The sequence below is a fragment of the Zingiber officinale genome, chromosome 11A, assembly GCF_018446385.1.
Source record: "Zingiber officinale cultivar Zhangliang chromosome 11A, Zo_v1.1, whole genome shotgun sequence".
Lineage (NCBI taxonomy): Eukaryota > Viridiplantae > Streptophyta > Magnoliopsida > Zingiberales > Zingiberaceae > Zingiber > Zingiber officinale.
Genome location: NC_056006.1, coordinates 31,082,297 through 31,108,077, shown reverse-complemented (window position 1 = coordinate 31,108,077; position 25,781 = coordinate 31,082,297). Strand labels below are relative to the sequence as shown.

Genomic DNA, 25,781 nt, shown 5'->3' with positions numbered 1-25,781 from the left:
AGATTGACATTGACACGGTGCCAAATCAACAAAATGACGTAAAAAGAGTTTTGTACCTGGAAATGGTAGTTGGCAAAACCCATATAACCGTCAAGTCAATAATTTTTTGAATTGTTAAATTTCTTATTTTTTGTGCATGTATTGTTCGCGTGTGCCTATTGTCTATCATATTATGGAAGACATTCTCTTATGCATTTGTAATGCATTAGTGGGTGAATCAAATGCAGGATTTTGGTAGCCGTCGCAAGGGCATTTTCTAAGGTAGAAATTGACCATGTGACATCAGATATGAAGAAGTTAACAATCAATATCTATTAAGTAGGTGAAGAAGTCATCACATGTTCACTCAAATTCATTCGCTATTAAATAAATACTATGTATTAATAAATGTGCATATATTCACGGTGTTGCTTTTCTTCCCATTCCACATATTCTACCGCTCCATACACTTTTGCTTTCTACATTCACAACATTGACTTAATAGTATAAATTCAAGTTTAAAAATATATACAATATTCAAATTTAATTTGAAGCTCAAAAATATAAATAATAGTTCGAAAGAAAATTCAAACTCAAATTACCCTAATTCAAGCAAATCAAATTATGACTTAAATTTAAATTCGAATTATTCATATCTTTATTTAAACATATTTAAATTAAAATAATGTAACTATAATCAAAATTCAATTCATATTTGACTTGCAAGCAGCTCATGAACAACAGAACTATCAATTTAAATTCAACTCAAAAAATTATCAAACATATTTGAAACATATTTGAGTTCACTCAAATTCGATAATTTTAAATATGAATTGATTATTTTTTGAGCTAGTTTGAAAAGCTCGCAAAGAGACTCAATCCGTTCAGGCCCCTATTTTCATCTCTATCTAAAAGTATAAGTTAAGCACATAATATGAATATATGCAGATTGCCAAGAAATTTCTTAGTTATGAAACCAACATGGCTAAATAAAACTTACAATTAGTTCTCTGATAATTGTCAAGAGGGGCTTGCAAACAAGTAAAGCGTTACTTGCTGGTTTCTATAGTTCAACCAATATGCTGTCAATGTACTTCAGTTGTTCCATCTCCTCTCCAACAGCAGCGATACCCGGATCAACATAACACAACTAGATCCACAGAGAATTTTAGAAGATTGTACTGTTGGGGAAAATCGAAGAACAAGATTATGAGTCCAACCTGATACTGTGATTTTTTAAGTGTGTGGGCTCCTCTTTTGATCATCCTTTGCCAGCCATTGTTACTGTTAAGGGACCCTTTAAGGGCAGCCGTTCTCTGAAAGAAACAAAGATAATAATTGAGCTTGGTGAAAAAAGTGGAAGAAAATTAACTGAAACCTCAAAGTCAAACAAAGGGATTGCAAGGAAACAATTGTGCATTATGTTTCTAAAACTGCACCCAACTTGTCAAGCAATAGGTGGAGTCGCCTCTCTGGTCCTAGACAAAGTCAAACCAACCAGCAATTGTCCCAGGTTTACAGGATTAAGGTTGTGATTATTTGAAAGGAGAAAATTTGATTTCACAGGAAGGCAGAAGACCATATGCTCCCCTAGATGGATTGCGTGTGGAAGAGTTACTAGATGAATCCGTAGCAAGAGAGAAGGCCATTTTTGCTGAAGGAGCAATAAAAGGTCTATACCTTCAGGCGTCGCAGTGGCTCCCGAAATGAAAGGGACCCGAAGAAGACTGCTACTACTGCAGAAAAGGTTGCAGGGCATTAGTCAGTTGTGGCCACCACCAGGAGTAATGCATCAACATTGTCAAGCCAAAATCTTCTTGCACAAAGAGATCCTCAATGCACCTCTCTTTCTTTGCCTACGATGTTCGCTTCTTTGCTAGCTCAAAGAGATTGAGGATGGGAACCAGTTGAAGATGCAAAAGGCCAAGGAGCCTCTGCAGCAGTGTCTAAGCATGGACTGTTGGCATAAGCATAGCATGAGGTGGTGTGGAATGTGAATTGGTGTCAAAGGAGGAAGAACACAAGGTTTATTTGGTTCTCTCTCCTCCCCTCCCTCTTTTGTCCTTTTCTTCCCTCCACCCCGACAACCCTCCCCTCTTTTTCCCTTCTTTTTTCTCATCTAAAGAATCACAAGCTAAAATATCGCATCAAGAAAAAGATAACAATAATGCTTACATGGGCAGGATCTAGGATCAACAACGAGTAAGAGCGTGCTGATGAAGATTTTGCTTTCTGCATTTGAATTCCTACTATGGTTCTTGAATGTCCATCATGCTGGAAGTACAGGGGCCTGCTTGTAAAGAAAAATGATGCAACATTACACTCTTCAAAAGAAGCTCTAGTGTATCATGATGGAAACACAGGAAACATTGTGTATATGTGAAGAACACTAACGTTTTCTTACTGACGAGTACAGAATTAGAACTTCCCAATCTACTGCCAAATTCACAGTTGAAATACTTCCACACCCAAACAAGAAGGACTTCAGGACCATGTATTTTCGGTTCTGAATATTTACTAGAAGATGAAGGACCTGCTTCATGTTTTGGGCCTTTCAAAAACTTATCCATTGGTCCATATACCTGATTTACATCCATTTTGCATTTAGAATTCCCAGTATTTTGTTGCTTCCTAGAATTTACACCATCAAAATCCACAATCCTTGCTTTAAGTCCAAAAGAACGTAAAATTGTAGCACATTCAGTTGCCCCTATCCATTTTCTGGAGCCATATATCTTTTGATTGAAGAAGTTAGACCCATAAAAATCAAAACCTCTTTTCCAAGCAATTTCTAACCACCTCTGAAGTGATGGAATATCAGGAACAAATCCTGAATGACCAAACATGACATCTCTTGCATCTGATCTTTCTGCCAATAAATGAGAACTTAACATTTGAATATTTCTCCACCCACAGCCCCATCCAATATCTTCAGACTCAATAGTCTGATAGTGATCGATATAGCCTGAAATGATACTTACTGAGTTTCCATTTTCTGATTCCAAGCACTTCTTAAGCAAGGACATAAGATCACCTTCAACATTGTATAAGGTACTTTTACTTTGTAAACTGACCGACAAAGATATTTCTTGTTCAAGACCATCCTTAGAATTCAGCTCATCGTTATTGAAGTCTGAATTACAAGGATATCTTCCTAAGTGACCGACTGGCTTTAAACAGTCTGTTGGATTATCCTGTGATGCGCCATAGTACACAACATTACTCCATATTTATGCTTTTGGAAAATATAAAGATCCATCCATTAAGCAATGTAAGAGTAGCTCCTATATAACTCAGGATCAAGTATCCATATTCAGGGTAGCAGGCAATCAGGAATCAAGAAAATATTCCAAGAGATGTAACAACAAGCTTTACACAAACAAAAAAGACTTGATGCAAAAATCTAATCAATGATCTAGTAACACATATTATTCAGAGAAAATAAAATATGTACTTCTACTCTACTTCTGTTGTCTTTGGCATTTGAGATTCTTACCCAAGTCACCATGATTTTAACTGACAGGGAAGTGAGTTTGCTTGGCATATGAATGCAATAGCAAATGGTATCACATGTCACAAAATAAAGAGTGCAAACAGGCAAACATTATTGTAATATATCTTTCTTTTTATAGTTAGGGAGCGGGACACCATAGAAAAGGGAGACCATTTATTGATAAATATGCTCATTACTCAGAAGAGGGAGATCAAAGAAAACTTGATTAACAATGATAAAATAAAATTCATTTAAATATAGATGATAAAATAGTAGGGGATCGAGTCCAATGACATAAGAGGATCTATATAGTTGACCCCAAATAGTAAGATAAAGCCTTGGTTGTTGTCATGTTGTTATGTCTCTCTTTTTTTTATAGTTAAGTGGATCACATAACACTTATTTACATTATAAAAAAAACATGAGAACTCTTGTGCTTAAGTTAAAATGCATATGCATAGAAATACAATGACCTTTTGCAGAACTTAAACAAGGGCCTACCATAGCCTCAAGACTCTGTGGTAGCAGAGAAATTTGCATAGCCAATTCCATGTCTCTTTCCAGTTCATCCCTAGCAAAATGAGTGTTTGCATGCCTACAAGTGTGAATAATCAATGTGAGTTTGTTTTATGTGGGCTAAATATATTCTATTTGTGAATTTGTCTATAGAGTTATTGAGAAACTCTGCAGTTTTCCACGATAGTTATTACCATTCCAACTGACTCGAAGGAAGGATTATATGACAAAAAGGGCAAGAGGATAGCATCCTTTAATGACCGCCTGCAATAAATACTAGAAAATCAAAAGAAACAATAAATAAAATTCCCATCTGACATAATAAACAACATTCTGTATGAAGACAGTACAAGAAATAAGCCTTCAACACCTTGCCATGAAACCAATGTTTTCTTTCATACACTTCAAAAACAAAGTCTTTCATTCCTAGAGTGCATGTATGGAATTCCTTTCACAATCTCATTCCTAGGTATAAGTCCATAACCCAATTCAATCTACAAAAGTATCATGAGGGAAAATGGAAAAGAAAATCTTGTGTTGGCCTTGTAAATTCCTGCTCCATTACTACTTATCTAACTTTTAAGATATTTTGGTTATGTTCTTTACAAAAGTCTCATTTTTCTCAAGCTACTCAGCTCTTTAAATTGTGACATTGAATCCTTGTCCTTCTTAACCCTGGTCATTTCATTCAATGAATCTCTCAGTGAATCCCTAAGTTCATTTATTTAGTTTTCAATAGCAACAACATGAGCCAGACATCTAATCACAAGACACTGATTTTACTAAAAATGCAAATTTTGGCAATTTTGCAGTCATACATGACTCCATGCTGCTTGTATTAACTATGGATAAAGAAATAATAGCCCGTAGTGTTAATGAGTACCACAGAATAGTCAAAATGTAACTAAACTAAATTAAAATTGTATGGCAACTCGAGCTCATGGCATATAAATCCTAATTTTTATTTATAATTTGATCAACTAATCCCAAGCATGTGATCATCTGCACATTCAAGCAACTCGGCAACAAACAAATCCCACCAGATAAAGCCCTGCCAGTTTAGACTAGTTAACCAACACATCAAGAATGAATAAGTCTTATGGTTTTAAGCACATTGGTTAATAAAATTCCAAAGAGAGATGGTAGAACGAAGAACACAACCCCAATACCCTTCTAGTAAATTTTCAAGGGGAAAGACAAAACATTGTTATAAAGATTGATGACTATCTAATAGTAAATATCTTCAAGTGAATTTTCAAACACTGCACGGGATGATATTTAATTTCAACATTTAATTTTGCTAAATTTGCTCAAATATTTCAAAAAAGTTGAATGAGAAAGGATTGGCAATAGCTTAATGGAAGTCACATTGGACCAACAAGATAAAGCTCTAAAGCTTTTTTTTTTGAAATAAAAGCTTTTAAAAAGTGCTAAAAAGCTACTAAAATGATCTTATCTGTATTCTTTCCATGCCTTTAAAATAATATACTAATTAGTCCCATTTCTATAGGGTGACAATTCATGTCATATTGTATTAATTGTATCAATTTGGAATATAGATTAAAATCTCGTGTCATACCATCCAATACAGGCGAAATATTTCGTTCCACCTGGTGTCAATGTGCCTGAGGCCCCATGGAGGCTTCGCGCGGACCCCATGGTTGAAACGAAGGCATCGCACGAATCCGCGATCAATAAAGGGTTTAACTTTTGGTTTAATTAAATAACTTAGTTAATAATTTCAATCAATTCTAGCTATAATAAGGATAATTTAAATAGATTTAATTAAATCCTAATAAAATTATCTTATTAATTATATATATATATTAAAAAATTATTTTTTATTTTTAAAATATTTAGATTAAATTTTTATTTTTAGTTAATATATTTCATATTTAAAAGATATAGTTTATATCGGTACTACTTAATTCAATACTAAAGTTGTATTATTTCAGTTTGAAACCGAAACCTTAGCACAAGTCGAGATTTTAAATCATGATTTCTAACTCACGAACCCTGCTCCCCTACATCCTCCTTATCGGCTCACAAGATCATGGGCCCTGCTCCCCTATATCCTCCCACTTGGTTCCCGATTGGATCTTCGACTCACGGGATCTTGCTCCCCTACATCCTCCCAATCAGATCTTCGACTCACGGGGCCTTGCTCTCCTACATCCTCCTGATCGACTCCTAGGATCACAGGACATGCTCCCTACATCGTCCTGATCGGATTTCCGACTCCTAAGGCTCAGCACCCTTCAACTCCCTATAAGATGGGCAGGCATATAAGCAAACAGCCCATAACCAGAGATTGAGCCCCCCTTTAACCCATTATCCCACTATTTGAGCCAAACCCAGAAGGTTGAATGGGCTTTTCAAGCCATAAGCTCATTCCATAATTAATGTTGCGCGTGAACTTGTCATAGGCACGTGGGATACAAGTAACATATGAGTGATGGGACTGCACAATACAATAAAGATACACGAATTTGACATATCTATTATTCTGATGTGATATTTAATTAATATGGGAATTACAAAGGTGTTATAAAAGGGTCCTGCCCCCGCATGCGCAAGTACGTCTTTTGTTTCGCACGCATCTCATACTCTTCTCCATCTTCCACATTTTTCTCCGCTTCACTGACTTAAGTATTGGAGTGGCTGCACCAGGGACTCCTTGGTCTGCTTAGAAACGCTCCTTCCTCCTCCACCTTGTCATGTTGCAGGTGACCCCCTTCGAGGTTTTTCTCGTTCAAGGTATTCTTGCGGTCAACATTAAAGTCATCTCATCGGTGGTCCAACTTTCACCGATTTCAAACGGGATCACCTATATATAAGTGCACTAACTGCGACTATTCAGAAAATTATTGTTTTGAACTTACTGGATATCTAGATTGGTGGAGCCAAGCAAACTAGGTGGTCACTTACTATAGCAATTGCTTAAACGAAGAGAGACGATGTCACTCCTACATTATAAACATTGGTAGCCACTACAAATATTAAAAGAAAGGTCTTGAACACTTCTACACTCACTTGATTCGAATAGTACCTTGAAAATTAATTCAGGTGCTTCTTATCATATGGCATTTGATGTTAGACAAGTCACAACCCTTAACTCATCCTCCCAAAATTGTGTTTCCACATCTACAATAACACTGCCCAGGTTATTAGGGACAGGCCATCACATTTTACTAATAATTTACATTTTGATTCTGTGTTAGTTTCCTTCTTAAACTATAACCTTTTGTTAGTCTCTCAAATCAATACTACCTTATCTTGTGTTATTATTTTTTGGCTTGATTATTGTGTGTTTTAAGACATTCAGACGCGACAAACAATTGGTTATGGTGTTAGGAGAGGAAGTTGTATTACTTGGACTTGAAGTCAAAAACTTCTGATAGACTACAACAGGCTTTAGCATGATAGACCACTACTTTACAAAAAAAAAATATATAATTGAAATTTGGTTATGGCATTGACGTTTAGGCAAACCTCATTTAGTTATTTAAAAAGATTATTTCCTAATTTATTTACAAATTTGGATATGTTTATTTTCAAAATGTGATGCGTGTGAACTTGCAAAAAGTCATTGTGCTTCATTTCCTTTGATTTTAAATAAAAGTGTAGTTCCTTTTATGATTATTTAGTCTAATGTTTGGGCACAATCCAAATTTCCAACAATGGGAGGGTCATATTGATTTGTTACCTTCATAGAAGATTGAGCTCGAATGACTTAGGTTGTGTCTATTGTTTCAGAAGTTTTATAACACCATTCGTGTAGGATTCATTGGAGAGGCTTGAAGGGGCGAATAGACTAATTCACAATTATTCTCTACAAAGCAAGTTATGCAGTGGAAAAACAAACGGGCAAGAAAGCAAACCAAATGGTGCATGGTATTTTAACATGGTCCGATTATCCTCCCTTGGACCTCCATTGTTGCACTTGTAAAACATTTCAAGTATTCCTGCACTGGCACACTTAAACACATATATATGGCATTATCAATATTGCCTAACTTAAACACTGCCCAAACATAAAAACCATATGCGAACACATGCTTAGGGCATGATTGCACCAACAATCTCCCCTTTTGTGTGTCAAGTATGTAAGTGCTAGAAACTTGACAAGTATTGCAAGTGAAATTGGTGGAAATCCAAATAAGCCAACAAGGATCGGATACTTAGGTTGTAAATAAACCAAATGTTCAGCTTGGTAAGAGCTTATTTATGTTCGTTTAATATACACAAGATCAATTAAACAAACAAGCTTGAATAGCTCATTAAACTAAACAAACAAGCTTGAGCACACATGTGTTCAGCTCGTTAACGTTCGTGAACAACGTTCGTGAACACCATGTTCATTAATAAAACTCTTATCAATATGCTAAATAAACAAAATAAAATAAAATAAACAAATAAGTTTGAATTATCAAGCCCAGTAATCAATCAAACAATCCAACAAGCTTGAATACCCCAAAACTCGGCTTGACTCAGACATGGTGAGATAAAGTCTCAACAAGTTAGGTAAATCGGATCAGGCAAAGAAATTGACGAAGGTCGGAGATTAGATCCTTAGCAGTTTGAAGTCCTCACAAGTCAGGGAGACCGAAGGCTAAGCAACAAAGTCCACAAAGGTTAGGGATCAAATTCTTAGCGGCTTAAAGTTCCAACAAATCAGAAGACTAGATGTTAGGCAATAAAGACATGAAGGTGGTGAATCTCTAGGCATGGAAGTTGCGATAGCTCGTAAGCTCTTTGGCAAATGGTAAGCTCCAGTGAGCTATGAGAGTTGAGTAAATTGTACTCATGGCGCGTGGGTAGAACTCAACACTTGGCAAAACTCAATCATTAGAATGATCAAGTCTAAGCAATGGTCAGCAAGAACGAGATATAGTCAACTAGAATAAGTTCTAGTTGACTAGTACATAAATTGAATGATGGATTCAATTAGTCGATTGGAAAACCTCAAATCTTCACGTAGTTCTAGATTTGTGGTTCAGACCAATTGATTGATGGACACACCATACCATAAAGTTTGAATTAAAGTTTGTGTCTTTGACTCTAGCAAATGCTTGAATGCCAATAGATTAGTATGGTCAGTTCAGTTATCAGTCTAATGGCACTTAACTAGAGGTGAATGCATAATACATCTCTTTTGAACAGTTGACTAATACTCAAACAAAACTGAGCGTAGGATATGTTTCTGATTGACCAATAGATAGATGATATGAAGAGTCAACTATGAACACTGACTCGACTATGGATCAAGCAGCAAGCAACTAGAAACATCTTTGTTGAACAATCGATTGCAATGAACAGAACAGTTGACTAAAAGGAGTCATTGTGAAGATTAATAAGAGCTGTAACGTTCGAATACTTGATGGATTTAGCATAACATTTGACTAATGGTTGGATGAGGAATAGGGAAAGGGGCAAATATTGCTGCAACACATATATGTTCAAATTGGGGATCCACCAGATAAGAAGTTGTGCTATTGACTTTAACAAGCTCAATTCTAAAGCTGCAAAAAATCTGTTTTTAGCGTTCTTTCTTGTTCCCTTCTACTTTGTACTTGAATTCTCAAATCATTGTAAGAAGAAAAGCTATAAGAGGTTTCTCTGCCATGGGTGTTGCTAAGAAGGAGAAGACAAAGTGGGGATCTTCGAAGAGTGGTCCACCTAGATGGTAGCCATGGAGTAGAGATATTTGTGAGAATGGTCGAACCACGTTACATCATTGTGTCATTTTTTTTGAATTTAGTTAAATTTGTGTTTTAGTTGAGAATTACTTTTGTAGGAAACAAGCAAGATGAAGCGACCAAGACTATTCCACACCCCCCCCCCCTCTCCCCCGGCTTCACAATCCAACATAATATTCGTACCATCATCAAACATGTTAATCATTCTTCCCGTGCATCTTAGAAAAGAATCCAAGTGATACATTTCACTTGCTAGTGAAACCATTTATCAAGTTGACTGAAAGGAAACAGAGATAACACCTCATGGACTATAAATACTTCATTAGTGCTAAGACTATATTGGGAAATTTAAAAGGAAAAAAGATAGAAATATAGTCTAGAAAGATTTTTTATTTAAAAAAAAATCAAAATTGCACAAATTCAGGATCTTTTGCTTTAAAAAAAAATCAAGATTGCATAAAATTTTCTATCTTTTGCAATGAATGAACTCCTATTTCTATAATATTCCACTCTTATCATAAGATAACATAATGCAAGACCCACTATATAGACATGCAAGCTACATGATTGTGGACATATAAGATCAACTATGTAAATATGCAAGAGCCACTATGTAGTAATGACATTAGTTCTAAAAGAAAATGAAAAAAGGATGACTTCAATTACAAGAATCATTTTGTGAAGGGTCATAAGTTTATTCAACTACCATGAATAAAGTCATAATTTTGAATCATTTTTTGACACACCCACATGTTTCAAAATTACATATTCCTAGTTTTTCTATAGCCAATAATATGATATTATTGAAATAATATGATATTATTGAAATGGATAATATATTATGCTTGGATAACTTAATTTTGTCAATTCTTATATTTATTAGTTATGATTTGTACTATCAATAATTTGATATTTGATTTTACATCATGTGCTCTATTCTCTATGGTGGTCTCATTTGATGGAAATCCTTGTACCATTTTGTACAGCAACTCTTCCTGCTGAACCTAGTAGGAGAATACTTATTGAGCACGGATCGCACGAAGATTAGTTTATATGGCATAAGGAAAAACAGGCAATAGATATGGAATAGGATGAGTATCACATCCCAAAAGAGCCAAACTATGATGATAAAAGTTTCTCACACAGTAATGTTCACCATCTAGTTAGCTCAAAACAGACAACGGTTATTACCCTGCATGCGGCATTTGTTTGCCAAAGTTTTTGGCAACAACATCTTAAGATGCTTGCTTGTAGAAATTTTCAGGGCTTATTTCCCAAACAACTAAAATTAATGCGAAAGAACCCAATGCTATGGACCACAACAGAGTGAAGACGAGCCATAGTGGTTTCCAATAATGCCAAATGGCAGAAGCAATCCCATTCTGAAGGCAGACAAAGAGGCTATTAACACTCAAGTAGCCATGTTTTAAAAACACGAGTAGATCGATGACCACACAGAACTGAGGAGATTAAGGAATGAGACGGGAAAAGAGAAAAAGGGAAATAAATCCCTCCTTTGTAGAAAATGGATCTCAAACTTCCCTAGAAAGCATCAACATGTGAAGGAAAACAAATCCAACCTTCTCCTTCTCGAGCTGATCCTTAAGAGGAATCAGCGGCGAGCCGCAGCGGCGACGGCTTCCTCTTCCTCGTCTCTGGCGACTTCATCGTTGTTCTCCTCCACTTAGCTCTTTTCCTCGCCCAAATCGCGGCTTCTCTCCGGGGTATCGACTCTCGCAGAAGCAGCGGAAGAGGAGGAGCTCTCCCGCTCACCGCTGCGCTTCCTGATATGCAAGAGAGAAAAAAAGGGCACAAATGTCGCCTTCTTACGCTCCACTCGACCAAACAAAAGAATAAAAGACATTTCTTAATTCGGTTTTACTATTTATACTTAAAACCAGAAAATAAATAAATATATATAATTAAAGCTGCAAGCGCAATAAATTAAATTTGTTGTCTGAGCATGTAGGATTAAATGAATTAAAGTTTAGTGAATAAGTTTACTGTCCTTCCTAAAACTTGTTTATATTTATATATTAATATATATATATATATATATATATAATAAATTTAAAATTTAACTAGTTTATTAAGAATATCAACCTTTAATAATTAATTTTGATGAAATTCAAAATTAAATTATGTTAATATTTTTTTTCTTTTCATACTGAAAATAATTTTAAAATTTATTAATAATTTCCTCTAGTTATTTTATATAAAAAATATGTATTGTCATGATTCTCTTTAGTCTTATATCTTAATATTGGCAACACCATGAGCGGAGAAGCTTCTATAAATATCTTAGGTCGGCGACGTTAGAAAACATACTTTTCTCAGCTATATATATATATATATATATATATTACATTCTTTGACACCCATCTATTTGTATTTCATGCATATAATATATATTTATTACACCATATTTTATTATTATGTCATACTTTCATTCTATTTATTCGAAGATCTATTCTTTATTTATTTTGATTGATAGGATGTGTGTTCGGAGCAAAAATAGAGTAAAAAAGCCGTAGAATGTGAAGTCAGAGGAAGGAGCACGCTCACACAAAGCATACACGAAGGAAAAAACTTGTAAAAGACTTTCCAATTGGAGATTTAATTAAGGAATACACTCTAGTCATGTTCCTTGACATGTGCATGATCTTACGGAAGAAATTTAATGGAAAATGGAGCTTAAATGGAGTCTAGAGCCTCCAAAAGGTCAATGTCATGCCTATGAGGCATGGCCAAGTGACAATCAAGTTTTTCCCATGGCCGTGTTTGAAAAAAGCCACGGTCGTGTCTGAAAAAAGTCATGGTCGTGTAGAATTTTCTGTACTGCAGACAGAAAGTAAAATGACCATAACTTTTTACTCAATTGGAGTTACGGGTTGTACTAGATATCAAAATATAGATAATTTCAAGATTTATAACTTTTATTCAGACTCCAACCATAGAAAACTATATCTAGATGGTCTAAAAGATATTTCCATGAGACACAACCATCCCAGGGCCATGCTAGGGTCAAGTTTTTTCCCAAGGCCATGAGACACGACAGTGTGAAATCACACGATCGTGCTTCCTATCCAAATACTATTCAAAGGGAGGTCATGTGAAATCACACGGTCATGCCTCCCACCAGCAAGCATTCAGGGTATCGTCGTGTGAAACCATACAGTTGTGCCTCCCACTAGCAAGCATTCGAGGCGTGGTCATGTGAAACCACACGATCGTGCTCCCAAATTTCCATAGGGAACATGGCCTAGCTGTTCCAAAAGGCACGACTGTGCCTCTCCGTCCGAGGCTATTCACACCCTGGCCATGCCAAAAGGTACAATCGTGGTGGAGAAAACACAGGAATCGTGTCCCCTTGCTATAAAAGGGAATTCCCCCCCCCCCCCCCCCTTTTCAAAGATCTTTGGGTTGGGGCTCTGCCCCATTTCTTGGGAAAAGGTTCTTCCCCTTAGGGGAAGTTAGACACTTCATCTTTGATGATTTGTCCACCTCCAGAGTAAGGATTACAAGCAAGAAGATAGGTGACACATAGATAAGCACTCCTCTTTTTCCTATCTTATGTTTTGGATTGTAGGATACTTAATTTCTTCTCTCTTAGTTGTAAATCCTTTGCAATGGAGTAGATCTTCAGATCTAGGATGGAGGAAATAATTGTGATGTAAGTTAGACTTTCGAGTCGCAAAAATCATTTTTTGCGTTACGGAACCCCGAAGCTAGCCACGGATCCGTGCGAAGATAAATAAAAATATTCATGTACATGTTTGTCTACACTAGATCTACCTTAGATCTACATGAAAAGAAGCATTACCCTTGTAGTGATGCCCTTCGCTTATCCCGCTCGTCCAAATGGTTGCCGGATCTCGTAGAGTGTCAAGTGTACACTCCTCTACATGTATCCACACGGACAAAAGGTGGAGAAAACCACTTAGAATGTGCTAGCACCCTTGAGAGGTCTCAGCAATGGAGGAGAAGGAGAGAAAGATGAAGAGAGGAGGAAGAAGAAGACTTGAATGAGCACACAATTGCTTCACATTAATGTGGTCGGCCACTTAATGGAGTGTTTTAAACCTCCATGTAATACCAAGAGTCATGGCTCTTGGTCTTCCTCATGAGGTGGCATACAATAATGTAGCCTTGATGATGTGGAACATCATCATTGGCCGGCCCATGCCAAGTCACAATGAGGTGACATTTGGTCAAGTCAAACTTGACCCTTCATCTTCCCTCTCAAGTCAAGTCAAACTTGACCTCTTATCTCCCATGGTTGATCAAATCTAACCTTTGATTCAAATCAATTTAATTTAATGAATCTCTATTCATTGGTTTGAATTGACTCAATGAATCATAGTCTAAACTAGACTCATTCGACACATGAATCAAATTGAGTCTAACTCAATTAGTCTAATTTGGATTACTCTTAATCCAATTTGGTTCATCGCATGAACCTAATCCTTTTGGTCCATCATATGAACCTAATCTCCATCTAACTACCCTTTGTGTGTGACCCTATAGGTTCTTGTAATGTTGGCAATGCTCCTAAACCCATTTAGAAACATAAGTAATGAGCGGTATCTAGCAACACATCATTACTACCTAAGTTACGAGAATGTTGAGATCCAACATCACCATTGTGACTACTAATTGTGACTCTCACAATATATGACAATATCCTTCTATCCTTGACATCTAAATTAATCAATTGAGGCATAGACCGTGTCATCCTCTAATCAATTTATGTCTTGAACTCCAAGTAGACTCACTCTAATCAAATGAGCTCAATATCTCATATTGACCTATTTGGGCATGGGCATGGCCATGCACTTAGTGGTCTCACTCTATTAAGAATCATGATGTCACTCCCGTCATATAGGAGGGATAGATCTCATCTAATTTGTTACATACCCAGTAGTCGCCTTTATAGTCCACCCATTTACAGGTGACGTTTGACGAAGCCAAAGTATGCAACTCCTTATGTAGGGGACCATGGTGACTTTAGGTCCAAGGACTGATACTCATACTAATAGTCACATGAGAAAGTATATGACACTCATATAACGATCCATGATACTTTCTCATGACGGATCATTCAGTATACATTCTCCAATGCATACTCATGTGTTAACTTGATATCTAATATCCATGACTTGTGAGATCAAGTCATCGAGTTGACCTACATGTTAGTCTCATCGTATTAACATTGTCCCTGAATGTTGATACTTGACTAGGAATGATTAAGAGTAGTGTTCTCTATATCATCTCATCATCAATTCAATCAATTAATTGATATATATATAAGAACCTTCTACTCAAGAACGCTATTATACTCAGTTATTTGGCACCAATACAAGTAAGTATAATAACCATAAAGAAATGTCTTTATATATATAGGAATATGATACATCGAGTCCATACAACAATCATCATATGATTGGCTCTAGAGCTCTCACTAACAATCTCCCACTAGCACTAGTGCCAATCAGGGTAGGCTCTAACACCCAATGACTTAGTGTGACCATCATGCTTTCTCTGTGTCAAAGCCTTGGTCAAGAGATCAGCGATGTTAGCCTCTGTGGGTACTCTGCAAATTTTCACATCTCCTCTATCGATGATCTCTCGAATGAGATGGAAGCGCCGTAGTATGTGTTTGGTCCACTAGTGGGAGCAAGGTTCCTTAGCTTGCGCAATTGCTCCATTGTTGTCACAATAGAGCTCTATAGGATCTGCTATGCTAGGAACCACCCCAAGCTCAATAATGAACTTGCGGATCCAAACTGCCTCCTTTGTTGCTTCTGATGTAGCAATATACTCGGCCTCTGTTGTGGAATCAGCAATTGTGTCCTGCTTCGAACTCTTCCAGCTCACAGTACCACCATTCAAGCAAAACACGAACTCAGACTGCGATCTATAATCATCCTGGTCAGTTTGGAAGCTGGCATCACTGTAACCCTTTACAGCTAGCTCGCCATCGCCTCCAAATATCAAGAAATATTCTTTAGTCCTTTTTAAGTACTTAAAAATATTCTTGACTGCTATCCAGTGACGTTCACCTGGATCTGACTGGTATCTGCTTGTCATGCTCAAAGCATACGAAACATCAGGACGAGTACATAGCATGACATACATGATAGATCCTATGGCTGAAGCATAAGGGATCTAATTCATGCGGTCTCTCTCCTCTCTAGAAGAGGGACTTTGAGTCTTCGAAAGACTCACATCATGTGACATCGACAGAAATCCTTTCTTGGAATTCTGCATGGCAAATCATAGTAATACCATGTCAATATATGTACTTTGACTTAGACCAAGCAATCTTTTAGATCTCTCTCTATAGATCTTTATGCCTAGAATACAAGCTGCTTCACCTAAGTCCTTCATTGAGAAACAATTCCCCAGCCAAATCTTTACAAACTGCAACAAAGGGATGTCATTTTCAATGAGTAGTATGTCATCCACATGCAATACAAGGAAGACAACTATGTTCCCAACAACCTTCTTGTAGACACAGGATTCATCTTCATTCTTGATAAAACTAAACTGTTTGATCGCATCATCGAATCGAAGATTCCAGCTCCGAGAAGCTTGCTTTAGTCCATAAATGGACTTATGCAACTTGCATACTCTGCCAGTATGTAGTGGATCTACAAAACCCTCAGGTTGTGTCATGTACACATCCTCAAGCAAGTTTCCATTCAGAAACACGGTTTTGACATCCATTTGCCAGATCTCATAATCGTGGTATGCTGCAATAGCAAGCATGATCCGAATGGACTTAAACATCGCAACTAGAGAAAAAGTTTCATCATAGTCAATACCATGAATTTGCTTGAACCCTTCAGCTACCAAACGACCCTTATAGGTAATAAGTTCATCCATGTCAGTCTTTCTCTTAAAGACCCACTTACACCTAACGAGTTTGACGCCTTCAGGTGGATCAACCAAAGTCCATACTTGGTTGGTGTACATGGATTCCATCTCGGATCTTATGACCTCTAGCCATTTCTCAGATTTTGGTCTCATCACAGCTTCCTGATAGGAGGTAGGCTCATTCTCAATGAGCATAACGTCGTTATGGTCAGACAAGAGAAATGAGTATCTCTCAGGCTGACGACGTATCCAGTCAGACCTGTGAAGAGGTAGGTCTACTTGAACTGGTTGTTGTTCCTCAACTCCTTGTGCAACAAAATTTTGTGATTCCAGTTCAACTTCCATCAAGGCTTCAGTGCTATGGTCCATATCTTGAACTTCTTCAAGATCGAACGTACTCCCACTAGTTTTTCTTGAAACAAAGTCCTTTTCTAGAAATACCCCAGTCTTAGCCACAAACACTTTATGGTGACTGGGAATGTAGAAGTAATATCCCTTCGTTTCCTTGGGATATCCTATAAAATAGCACTTATCGGATATGGATCCCAGTTTGTCCGAGACTTGACGTCGAACGTAAGCCTCACAACCCCAAATCCTCATAAAAGATATCTGGGCATCTCTCCTAGTCCATATCCTATATGGTGTCTTTATCACAGCTTTGGATGGAACACGGTTAAGTGTGAAGGTTGCTGTATCTAGAGCATATCCCCAAAAAGATATAGGAAGATCTGTGTGACTCATCATAGATCGTACCATATCTAATAGGGTACGATTCCTCCTTTCGGATACACCATTCCACTGTGGTGTTCCAGGAGGAGTGTGTTGGAGTGTATACTTAAAAGTTTAGCTTTTGTACACATTTATTTTGAAATAAAGAATCACATTGGTCAAATATTTACATTTATTTATTAAATGTAATTGTTCAATTAATTTATATAGTAGATAACATGGAGTGTGGAGTCACAATTAGAAGATCATGTTGTCGGTTCTCTATAAATTATAAACAGTTGCTCACGACTAAGATGGAAAGGAACAAACCATCAGAATAGACGTAGTGTAATTAAGTATTAGTTTATCTTGACTAATAAATTACACTGATACACTTTAAGTGTATTGAGTATGATCATTTAGGTAAGTTCTTTTTGTACTGACTTAGTAAAAGAACTAGACCTAAGTTATTATGGAAGTGTGAGCTCTTAATCCTAATATAATAACAAGCATGTATATTTAATATTTATTTCTTTGACTTATCAAAGGGTGAGGGTTAGCTCAATAAATCAATATACCCGATAAGTTAGAAAATGATACTACTTATAGTATGTGTTGTTGATTATAGAAGGAATCTGTGTCCTAGTTATCTAGGTTGAGAATGTTCCCAAGAGGAGCTCATAAGGATTGCCATGTTAAACCCTGCAGGTGGACCTAGTCCAACATGATAATAAAGTTGAGTGGTACTACTCTTGGAGCTAGATATTAATTAAATGAGTTGTCAGTAACTCACTTAATTAGTGGACATTCATAATCTTAAACACAGGGAGACTAACACACTCATGATAAGAAGGAGCCCATAATATAATTTGGGATTGGTGCGGTAGTGCGGTAATAACTCTCTAGTGGAATGAGTTATTATCGATGAACATGAGTTGTGTGTTCGGGGCGAGCACGGGATACTCAAGCTCATCGGAAGACCAAAACTAATTTCTCCTCTAGGTCCCTATTGTAGCCTCAATAAAGCCTTAAGTCTATCCAAAGAAAAGCCTATCTTGGTGTCCAAGAAGGGGCCGGTTCATTGCTTGGTGACCAAGCAATGGCCGACCACATATTCTCTAGAAGTGGTCGGCCCTTGCCTTGGGCAAGGGGGCCGACCGCAATATTTAAATTAGGAAGGTTGTTTTTGAATTTTTAAATTTCCTCAGATATTTACAATTTGTAAAAAGAGAGATTTTAAAAATTTATAAAATTTTCCTAATTTAAATTAGGCCACAAGGTTTTAAAAGAGAGTTGTAAAATTTATAAAACTTTCTTTTAAAAAGAAATATTATTAGAGATGTTTTAAATTTTAAAACTTGGTTTTAAATTTTAAAACTTTCCTTTTAATATCCACATTAGAAAAAAAAAGAGTTTTTAAAATTTTATTAGAAGTTTTCTTCTTTTAAAATTTTATAAAAAAATTTTCTTTCTTTCCCTTTTAATAAGTGACCGGCCACCTTGCTTGGTGCCCAAGCAAGGGGCCGGTCAAATAATTAAACATCAACAAATAGTTGTTTAATTAATAAATCAATCTAGGATTGATTAATTAAAAGGAAAGAAAAAGAAAAAATTAAAAGGAAATAGGAATGAGTCTAATATTTATAAAACTCTTTCCATAATTTTCCATTGGGAAACTAATATAAAAAGGGGGGAAGGGGAGGCCTTGATAACATAACAATTGATATTATGTTGTTGGAGATCATCAAGTGGCCGGCCCCTCTCCCTCTCTTCCCTTTGCTCTCTTTTGCTCCTTTGTGGTGGTGGTGGCCGAATTCTAGAGAAGGAGGAGAAGCTTTCCGGGTGGTGTTCGTCTTGGAGGATCGTCGCCCACACGACGTCTAAGAGGAGGCGAGGGATACGACAGAAGATCTCGAGGTTTTTAGCATACAAGGAAGAGGTATAACTAGTATTTAATTTCTACATCATACTAGTTAATTTTTCTTTGTATAAATACCAAATACAAGAGACATTTGATTCTTGTTTTTCGAATTTAATTTCGATGTTGTGTTTTTTTTTCTTTTTTCCTTGTAATTTGATTGTTCCTTTTGGTTAACCTAGAGTTATATAAGGAAATTAAATATTAGCTTTCCTTAAAAGGCTTTGTCTAGTCGGTGGTGGTTGCTCCCATATCCAAGAAGGCCAAGTGCCTCGCCATGTAGCACTGGAAGTCAATTTTGGAAACTAATATTTAATTGAATTTATAACGTAGGTGATTTGGATCAAACGTGTTAAGTTCCGCAGGAGATCCAAATCTAAACCTAAAAGAACATATAAGTTAAACTTGGAATCAAACGTGTTAAGTTCCGCAGGAGATACAAGTTTAACTTAAAAGAACACATGGTAGCTAGGAAAGGTTCATATCACGTACAAAATTTTTGTACAGTGGAGCCATTGGATTTTCCGAGTAGCAACCAACAATTGGTATCAGAGCTAGGGTTTTGCCTCTGTGAATTTGGTATTAGTTTAATTATGCACATGTCATACATAATTTAGGCAGGTTAATCGTAGGATGTGCTAACTTTGTGGATGCAGGATCCAACTATTATGACTTATAGTTATTATGTGTGTGATTGGACCCTTGGACATGTCAAGGGCATTTATTATGTGTGCATGATTGTATTATAAAATACAGCAGGAGCTGTATTTAGTTTTATTAGGATTTTATTTTTTAATCTAGATACATGTACATTCCTTTTATGGAATATAGGATCGATGGATGTAAATTTTATTTTATGTTCAATCTAGTTTACATGTACATTTCTTCGAGGAATATAGGATCGAAAAATGTAAAATTCTATTTATGTCGCGGATCGAATCTTGCAAGGCGTGGAACCTTTTGAGGATTAGAGTGGCGCAGCGGAACAAGGAGCAAGATGGATGCGACAACTAGACCCGGTGGCGGTGGCCAAAGATGGCAGCAGCTAGGGATGACGACACACAGAGGACAACAATAGATAAAAGTCATAATAGTTGAAAATTAGTTTTTCTATTTATTACTTTTGTATTGTGCTGTGTGTGAATGTTAGTGTACATGTTTAGCATCATCAAAATTCCTCACTTTAAATAACTAAGTGGGAGAGGAATATATTTTAGTGAATTCCACGGTCTCCATTACTGGTTTGTAAGTGATGCAAACAAACTTGCGCGTTGGCTCTGAGTGCCTTCCTCCATATCGGATGAGTTTGTTTGCGGATCACTAGACCAAACTTCCATTTCGGATGACTATAGGAAATTAATTAAGAGCGTGTGATCTTCCCCATCGGAAGGGGCACAATCTTATTAATGGACTTAGTGTCAAGTAATAGTATACACTTAGGCACGTCTAATAGTATCCTCCCCATCGGAGTCACTGCTATTATTTGTGTGACCGAAGGAAACCAACTATTAATTTTATTTGTCAAAAAGTTAGGTTGACAAGATATAAAATTAATGGGATATACCCTCCTTTTACAAATGTTGAATTTGTATACGTCTACACTATCGTGGCATACAAAATTCACGGTGTTTTAAGGTGTTGGTTAATTTAAAATAGTATTGTTTGAGGAATCAATATTATTCTAAATTTAGAGTTCTGACCAAAATTTATTTTGTGATTCTTAGGATGACTTTCAATCCACTGGCTATTATTCTAAAAGAAAACAGACTTACTGGTCTCAACTATATAGATTGGAAAAGAAACCTGGACATTGTTTTGACTGCTGAGGGTTATAAGTTTGTACTTTCAGAGGAAGGCCCAGAAACACCTAGCAATGATTCTACCCCAGAGGAGATTCAGCATCATAGTAAATGGGTAAAAGCTGATGAGATGGCGCGGTGTTACATTTTGGCTTCGATGTCAAATGTATTACAACATCAGCATCAGGACTTACCAACAGCCTATGATATAATGAACAATCTCAAGGAACTCTTCGGACATCAGAATCGGGCTGTTAGGCAAGAGGCAATGAGAAAATTGATGACAGCCACCATGACTGAGGGGACTCCCATGAGGGATCATATTCTCAAGATGATGGCTTACTTAAACGAAATACAAGTTCTTGGAGGAGAAATTGATGGGGAAACCTAGGTCGATATCATCCTCCAAATGCTGCCCAGAAGTTTTGAGCATTTTCGCCTGAACTATAATATGAATAAAAGGATGTATTCATTGGCGGGACTTCTGACAGCCGAAGGGTTGTTTCGTCAACATTCTCAAATTCACTATGTTGAAAATGGTTCTACTTCTAAGCCGAAAGGCAAGAAGAAGAAGAAACAAAATGGCTCAGAAAGGGCAAGTGCTTTATTTGTAAGCAGACTGGACATTGGAAGGCGGACTGTCCTCGTAGGAAACAGAATAATAAAGGTATATCTCATACTCTAGTAGTTGAAACATGTTTAGCGGTGTTATCTACCAGCACCTGGTGTGTAGATACGGGAGCCACTGATCATGTCTGCAATTCTTTGCAGGGGTTCCAGGAAACCCAGCGACTATTTGATAGAGAGATAACTGTCTACATGGGTAATGCTACTAAGGTGGCGGCTGTTGAAGTGGGAGACGTCTACTCATTATTTGATAGGAATAGGAAATTGGTTTTAAGGAATTGTCTTTATGTACCTAGTTTTAGAAAGAATTTAATTTCAGTTTCTAAACTGTATATGGATGGATATTCAGTTTCCTTTAGTAACAATGTGGTTATAAAGAGAAATAAAGTGATTATCTGTTCTGGTGCATTGGTTGGCAATTTATATACTTTAAATCTAATTTCTCCCACAAAGCAAAACATGGAAATTAATAACACATCTTCTAACTCTAATAAGAGAAAAGAACCTTCGGAAATGAACCAAACACATCTTTGGCATCTAATGCTTGGTCATATTAACTTAACTAGGATTCAAAGGCTTGTAGCCGATGGACTCTTAGGTCCATTAGAGTTGGAAAACTTTCCAACGTGTGAATCCTGCTTAGAAGGTAAGATGACCAAGAGACCTTTTAAGGCTAAGGGGTATAGAGCCAAAGAAGCGTTATAATTGGTTCATTCTGATTTGTATGGTCCTATGTCTATCCAGGCTAGAGGTGGCTTTGAATATTTTGTCTCTTTTATAGACGATTATTCAAGATATGGATACATTTACTTAATGCGCCGCAAGTCTGAGTGTTTTGATAAGTTCAAAGAGTACAAGGCTGATGTGGAGAAACGTCTAGGTAAAAGTATCAAGACACTACGGTTTGATCGTGGTGGCGAATACCTCTTAGGAGAGTTTAGGAATTACTTATCAGAGGACAGGATTCAATCCCAATTATCCGCACCTGGTACACCCCAGCAGAATGGTGTGGCAGAACGAAGGAATATGACTCTTATGGAGATGGTTAGATCGATGATGAGTTATTCAGAATTACCAAATTCGTTTTGGGGATACGCTCTGGAAACAGCAGCGCACATTCTGAACTTAGTACCTTCTAAATCAGTATCTTCTACTCCCACAGAATTATGGAATGGGCGGAAGCCCAGTCTAAGACATATTCAGATTTGAGGTAGTCTAGCACATGTGCTAAAACAAGATGCTGATAAGTTAGAATCTCGTACAGAAGTTCGTATGTTTGTGGGGTATCCCAGAGGAACGAAAGGCGATTTATTTTATAGTCCTAAAGACCAGAAGGTCATTGTTAGCACCAATGCCCAGTTTTTAGAAGAAGACTATATAATGGATCACAAGCCCAGTAGTAAAATTGTTCTAGAAGAACTTAGAGAGGACACGTCTACTTCAGTACCAACAGTACAAGATGAAGTACCACAAGAGACTGCAACACGTGTCACACATGATACACAACCACAAACGGTGCCTCGTCGTAGTGGGAGGGTTGTAAGGCAGCCCGAGAGATTCATGTTTTTGGGTGAGTCTTCGGACTTGATCCCAGGCAAACATGAACCAGATCCCCGGACATATGATGAAGCACTCCAAGATATAGATGCAGTATCTTGGCAAAAGGCAATGAATTTCGAAATAGAATCTATGTATTCTAATAAGGTCTGGGAGCTTGTAGAACCACCTGATGGTGTAAAAGCCATTGGATGCAAGTGGATCTATAAAAGGAAAAGAGGGACAGATGGGAAGGTAGAAACCTTCAAAGCAAGGCTTGTTGCGAAGGGGTACACTCAGAAAGAGGGAATCGATTATGAGGAGACCTTTTCGCCGGTAGCTATGCTTAAGTCTATCCGGATACTCTTATCCATTGCCGCTCATATGGATTATGAGATTTGGCAAATGGATGTCAAGACAGCTTTCCTTAATGGAAGTCTTGAAGAAAACATCCATATGAAGCAACCAGAAGGGTTCATTGAAAAGGGCAAAGAGCATCTAGTGTGCAAGCTTAATCGGTCCATTTATGGACTGAAGCAAGCTTCAAGATCTTGGAACATCCGGTTTAATGAAGTAATCCAGTCATATGGATTTATTCGGTGTCCGGATGAGTCTTGTGTATACAAGAAGTGTAACGGAAACATGGTGGTATTTCTTGTACTATACGTAGATGATATTTTGTTAATTGGCAACAATGTCAAGGTATTATCAGACGTAAGGGTATGGTTGTCCAAACAATTTGATATGAAGGACTTAGGAGAATGTGCACACATCCTTGGGATCAAAGTTATAAGGGATCGCAAGAAAAGAATGTTGTGCCTATCCCAAGCTTTATATATAGATACAATCCTTGCTCGTTTTAGCATGCAAAACTCCAAGAAAGGTTTCTTACCTTTTAGGCATGGAGTAGCCTTATCTAAAGAGATGTCTCCAAAAACATCAAAGGAGATTGAGGACATGAAGGCAGTTCCTTATGCTTCGGCTGTAGGAAGCCTCATGTATGCAATGTTGTGTACGAGACCTGATATCTATTTTACCGTGGGCATGGTTAGCAGATATCAAAGTAACCCTAGACAAGGACATTGGACTGCAGTAAAGCATATATTAAAGTACCTGAGAAGGACTAGAGATTATATGCTAGTTTACCAAGCAGACGATTTACTCCCTGTGGGTTACACGGATTCGGACTTCCAATCAGATAGGGACAACAGTAAGTCTACATCAGACTATGCGTTTACTTTAGGAGGTGAAACCATTGCATGGAGGAGTGTTAAGAAGAAATGCGTCTCAGACTCAACCATGGAAGCTGAGTATGTGGCAGCCTCTGAGGTAGCCAAAGAAGCTGTATGGCTCAGGAACTTTCTAATGGACTTAGATGCGATTCCTGGTTTGCCCAAGATCGTCACAATTTATTGTGATAATAGTGGAGCAGTTGCAAACTTGAAGGAACCACGAGCCCATAAGGCAAGTAAACATATAGAGCGCAAGTACCACCTGATACGAGACATCGTCAAGCGAGGAGAAGTTGTCGTCACCGAGATAGCATCATCAGATAACCTGGCAGATCCTTTCACTAAGGCCCTTCCGGCGAAAGCTTTTGATCGGCATGTGGAGGGGATGGGAATCAGATGTATGGCAACAGATATGGCAGCTTAGACTTTTAGTATAAGTGGGAGATTGTTGGGGTGTATACTTAAAAGTTTAGCTTTTGTACACATTTATTTTGAAATAAAGAATCACATTGGTCAAATGTTTACATTTATTTGTTAAATGTAATTGTTCAATTAATTTATATAGTAGATAACATGGAGTGTGGAGTCACACTTAGAAGATCATGTTGTCGGTTCTCTATAAATTATAAACAGTTGCTCACGATTAAGATGGAAAGGAACAAACCATCAGAATAGACGTAGTGTAATTAAGTATTAGTTTATCTTGACTAATAAATTACACTGATACACTTTAAGTGTATTGAGTAGGATCATTTAGATAAGTTCTTTTTGTACTGACTTAGTAAAAGAACTAGACCTTAGTTATTATGGAAGTGTGTGCTCTTAATCCTAATATATAACAAGCATGTATATTTAATATTTATTTCTTTGACTTATCAAAGGGTGAGGTTTAGCTCGATAAATCAATATGCCCGATAAGTTGGGAAATAATACTACTTATAGTGTGTATTGTTGATTATAGAAGGAATCTGTGTCCTAGTTATCTAGGTTGAGAATGTCCCAAAGAGGAGCTCATAAGGATTGCCATGTTAAACCCTGCAGGTGGACCTAGTCCAACATGACAATAAAGTTGAGTGGTACTACTCTTGGAGCTAGATATTAATTAAATGAGTTGTCAGTAACTCACTTAATTAGTGGACATTCGTAATCTTAAACACAGGGAGACTAACACACTCATGATAAGAAGGAGCCCATAATGTAATTTGGGATTGGTGTGGTAGTGCGGTAATAACTCTCTAGTGGAATGAGTTATTATCGATGAACTTGAGTTGTGTGTTCGGGGCGAGCACGGGATACTCAAGCTCATCGGAAGACCAAAACCAATTTCTTCTCTAGGTCCCTGTTGTAGCCTCAATAAAGCCTTAAGTCCATCCAAAGAAAAGCCTATCTTGGTGT

At 37.1% G+C, this 25,781-nt stretch overlaps 1 protein-coding gene across 2 annotated transcripts; it reads right to left on the bottom strand.

The window, feature by feature from the left end:
- Nucleotides 1–796: 796 nt before the first annotated feature.
- On the bottom strand, nt 797–11,536 carry LOC122032103 (zinc finger-containing ubiquitin peptidase 1-like). Of its 2 annotated transcripts, none has more exons than XM_042591349.1 (7): nt 11,268–11,536; nt 4,183–4,264; nt 3,974–4,067; nt 2,374–3,173; nt 2,155–2,269; nt 1,200–1,295; nt 797–1,129 (listed from the first exon to the last, which is right to left on the bottom strand). In XM_042591349.1, the coding sequence occupies exons 2-7, from the start codon at nt 4,236–4,238 to the stop codon at nt 1,043–1,045; spliced, it is 1,248 nt and encodes a 415-aa protein (XP_042447283.1). In that variant the 5' UTR covers nt 4,239–4,264; nt 11,268–11,536; the 3' UTR covers nt 797–1,042. The 2 variants fall into 2 exon arrangements, with proteins under 2 accessions (XP_042447283.1, XP_042447282.1); XM_042591348.1 differs by having other exon boundaries at nt 4,183–4,252.
- Nucleotides 11,537–25,781: the final 14,245 nt, after the last annotated feature.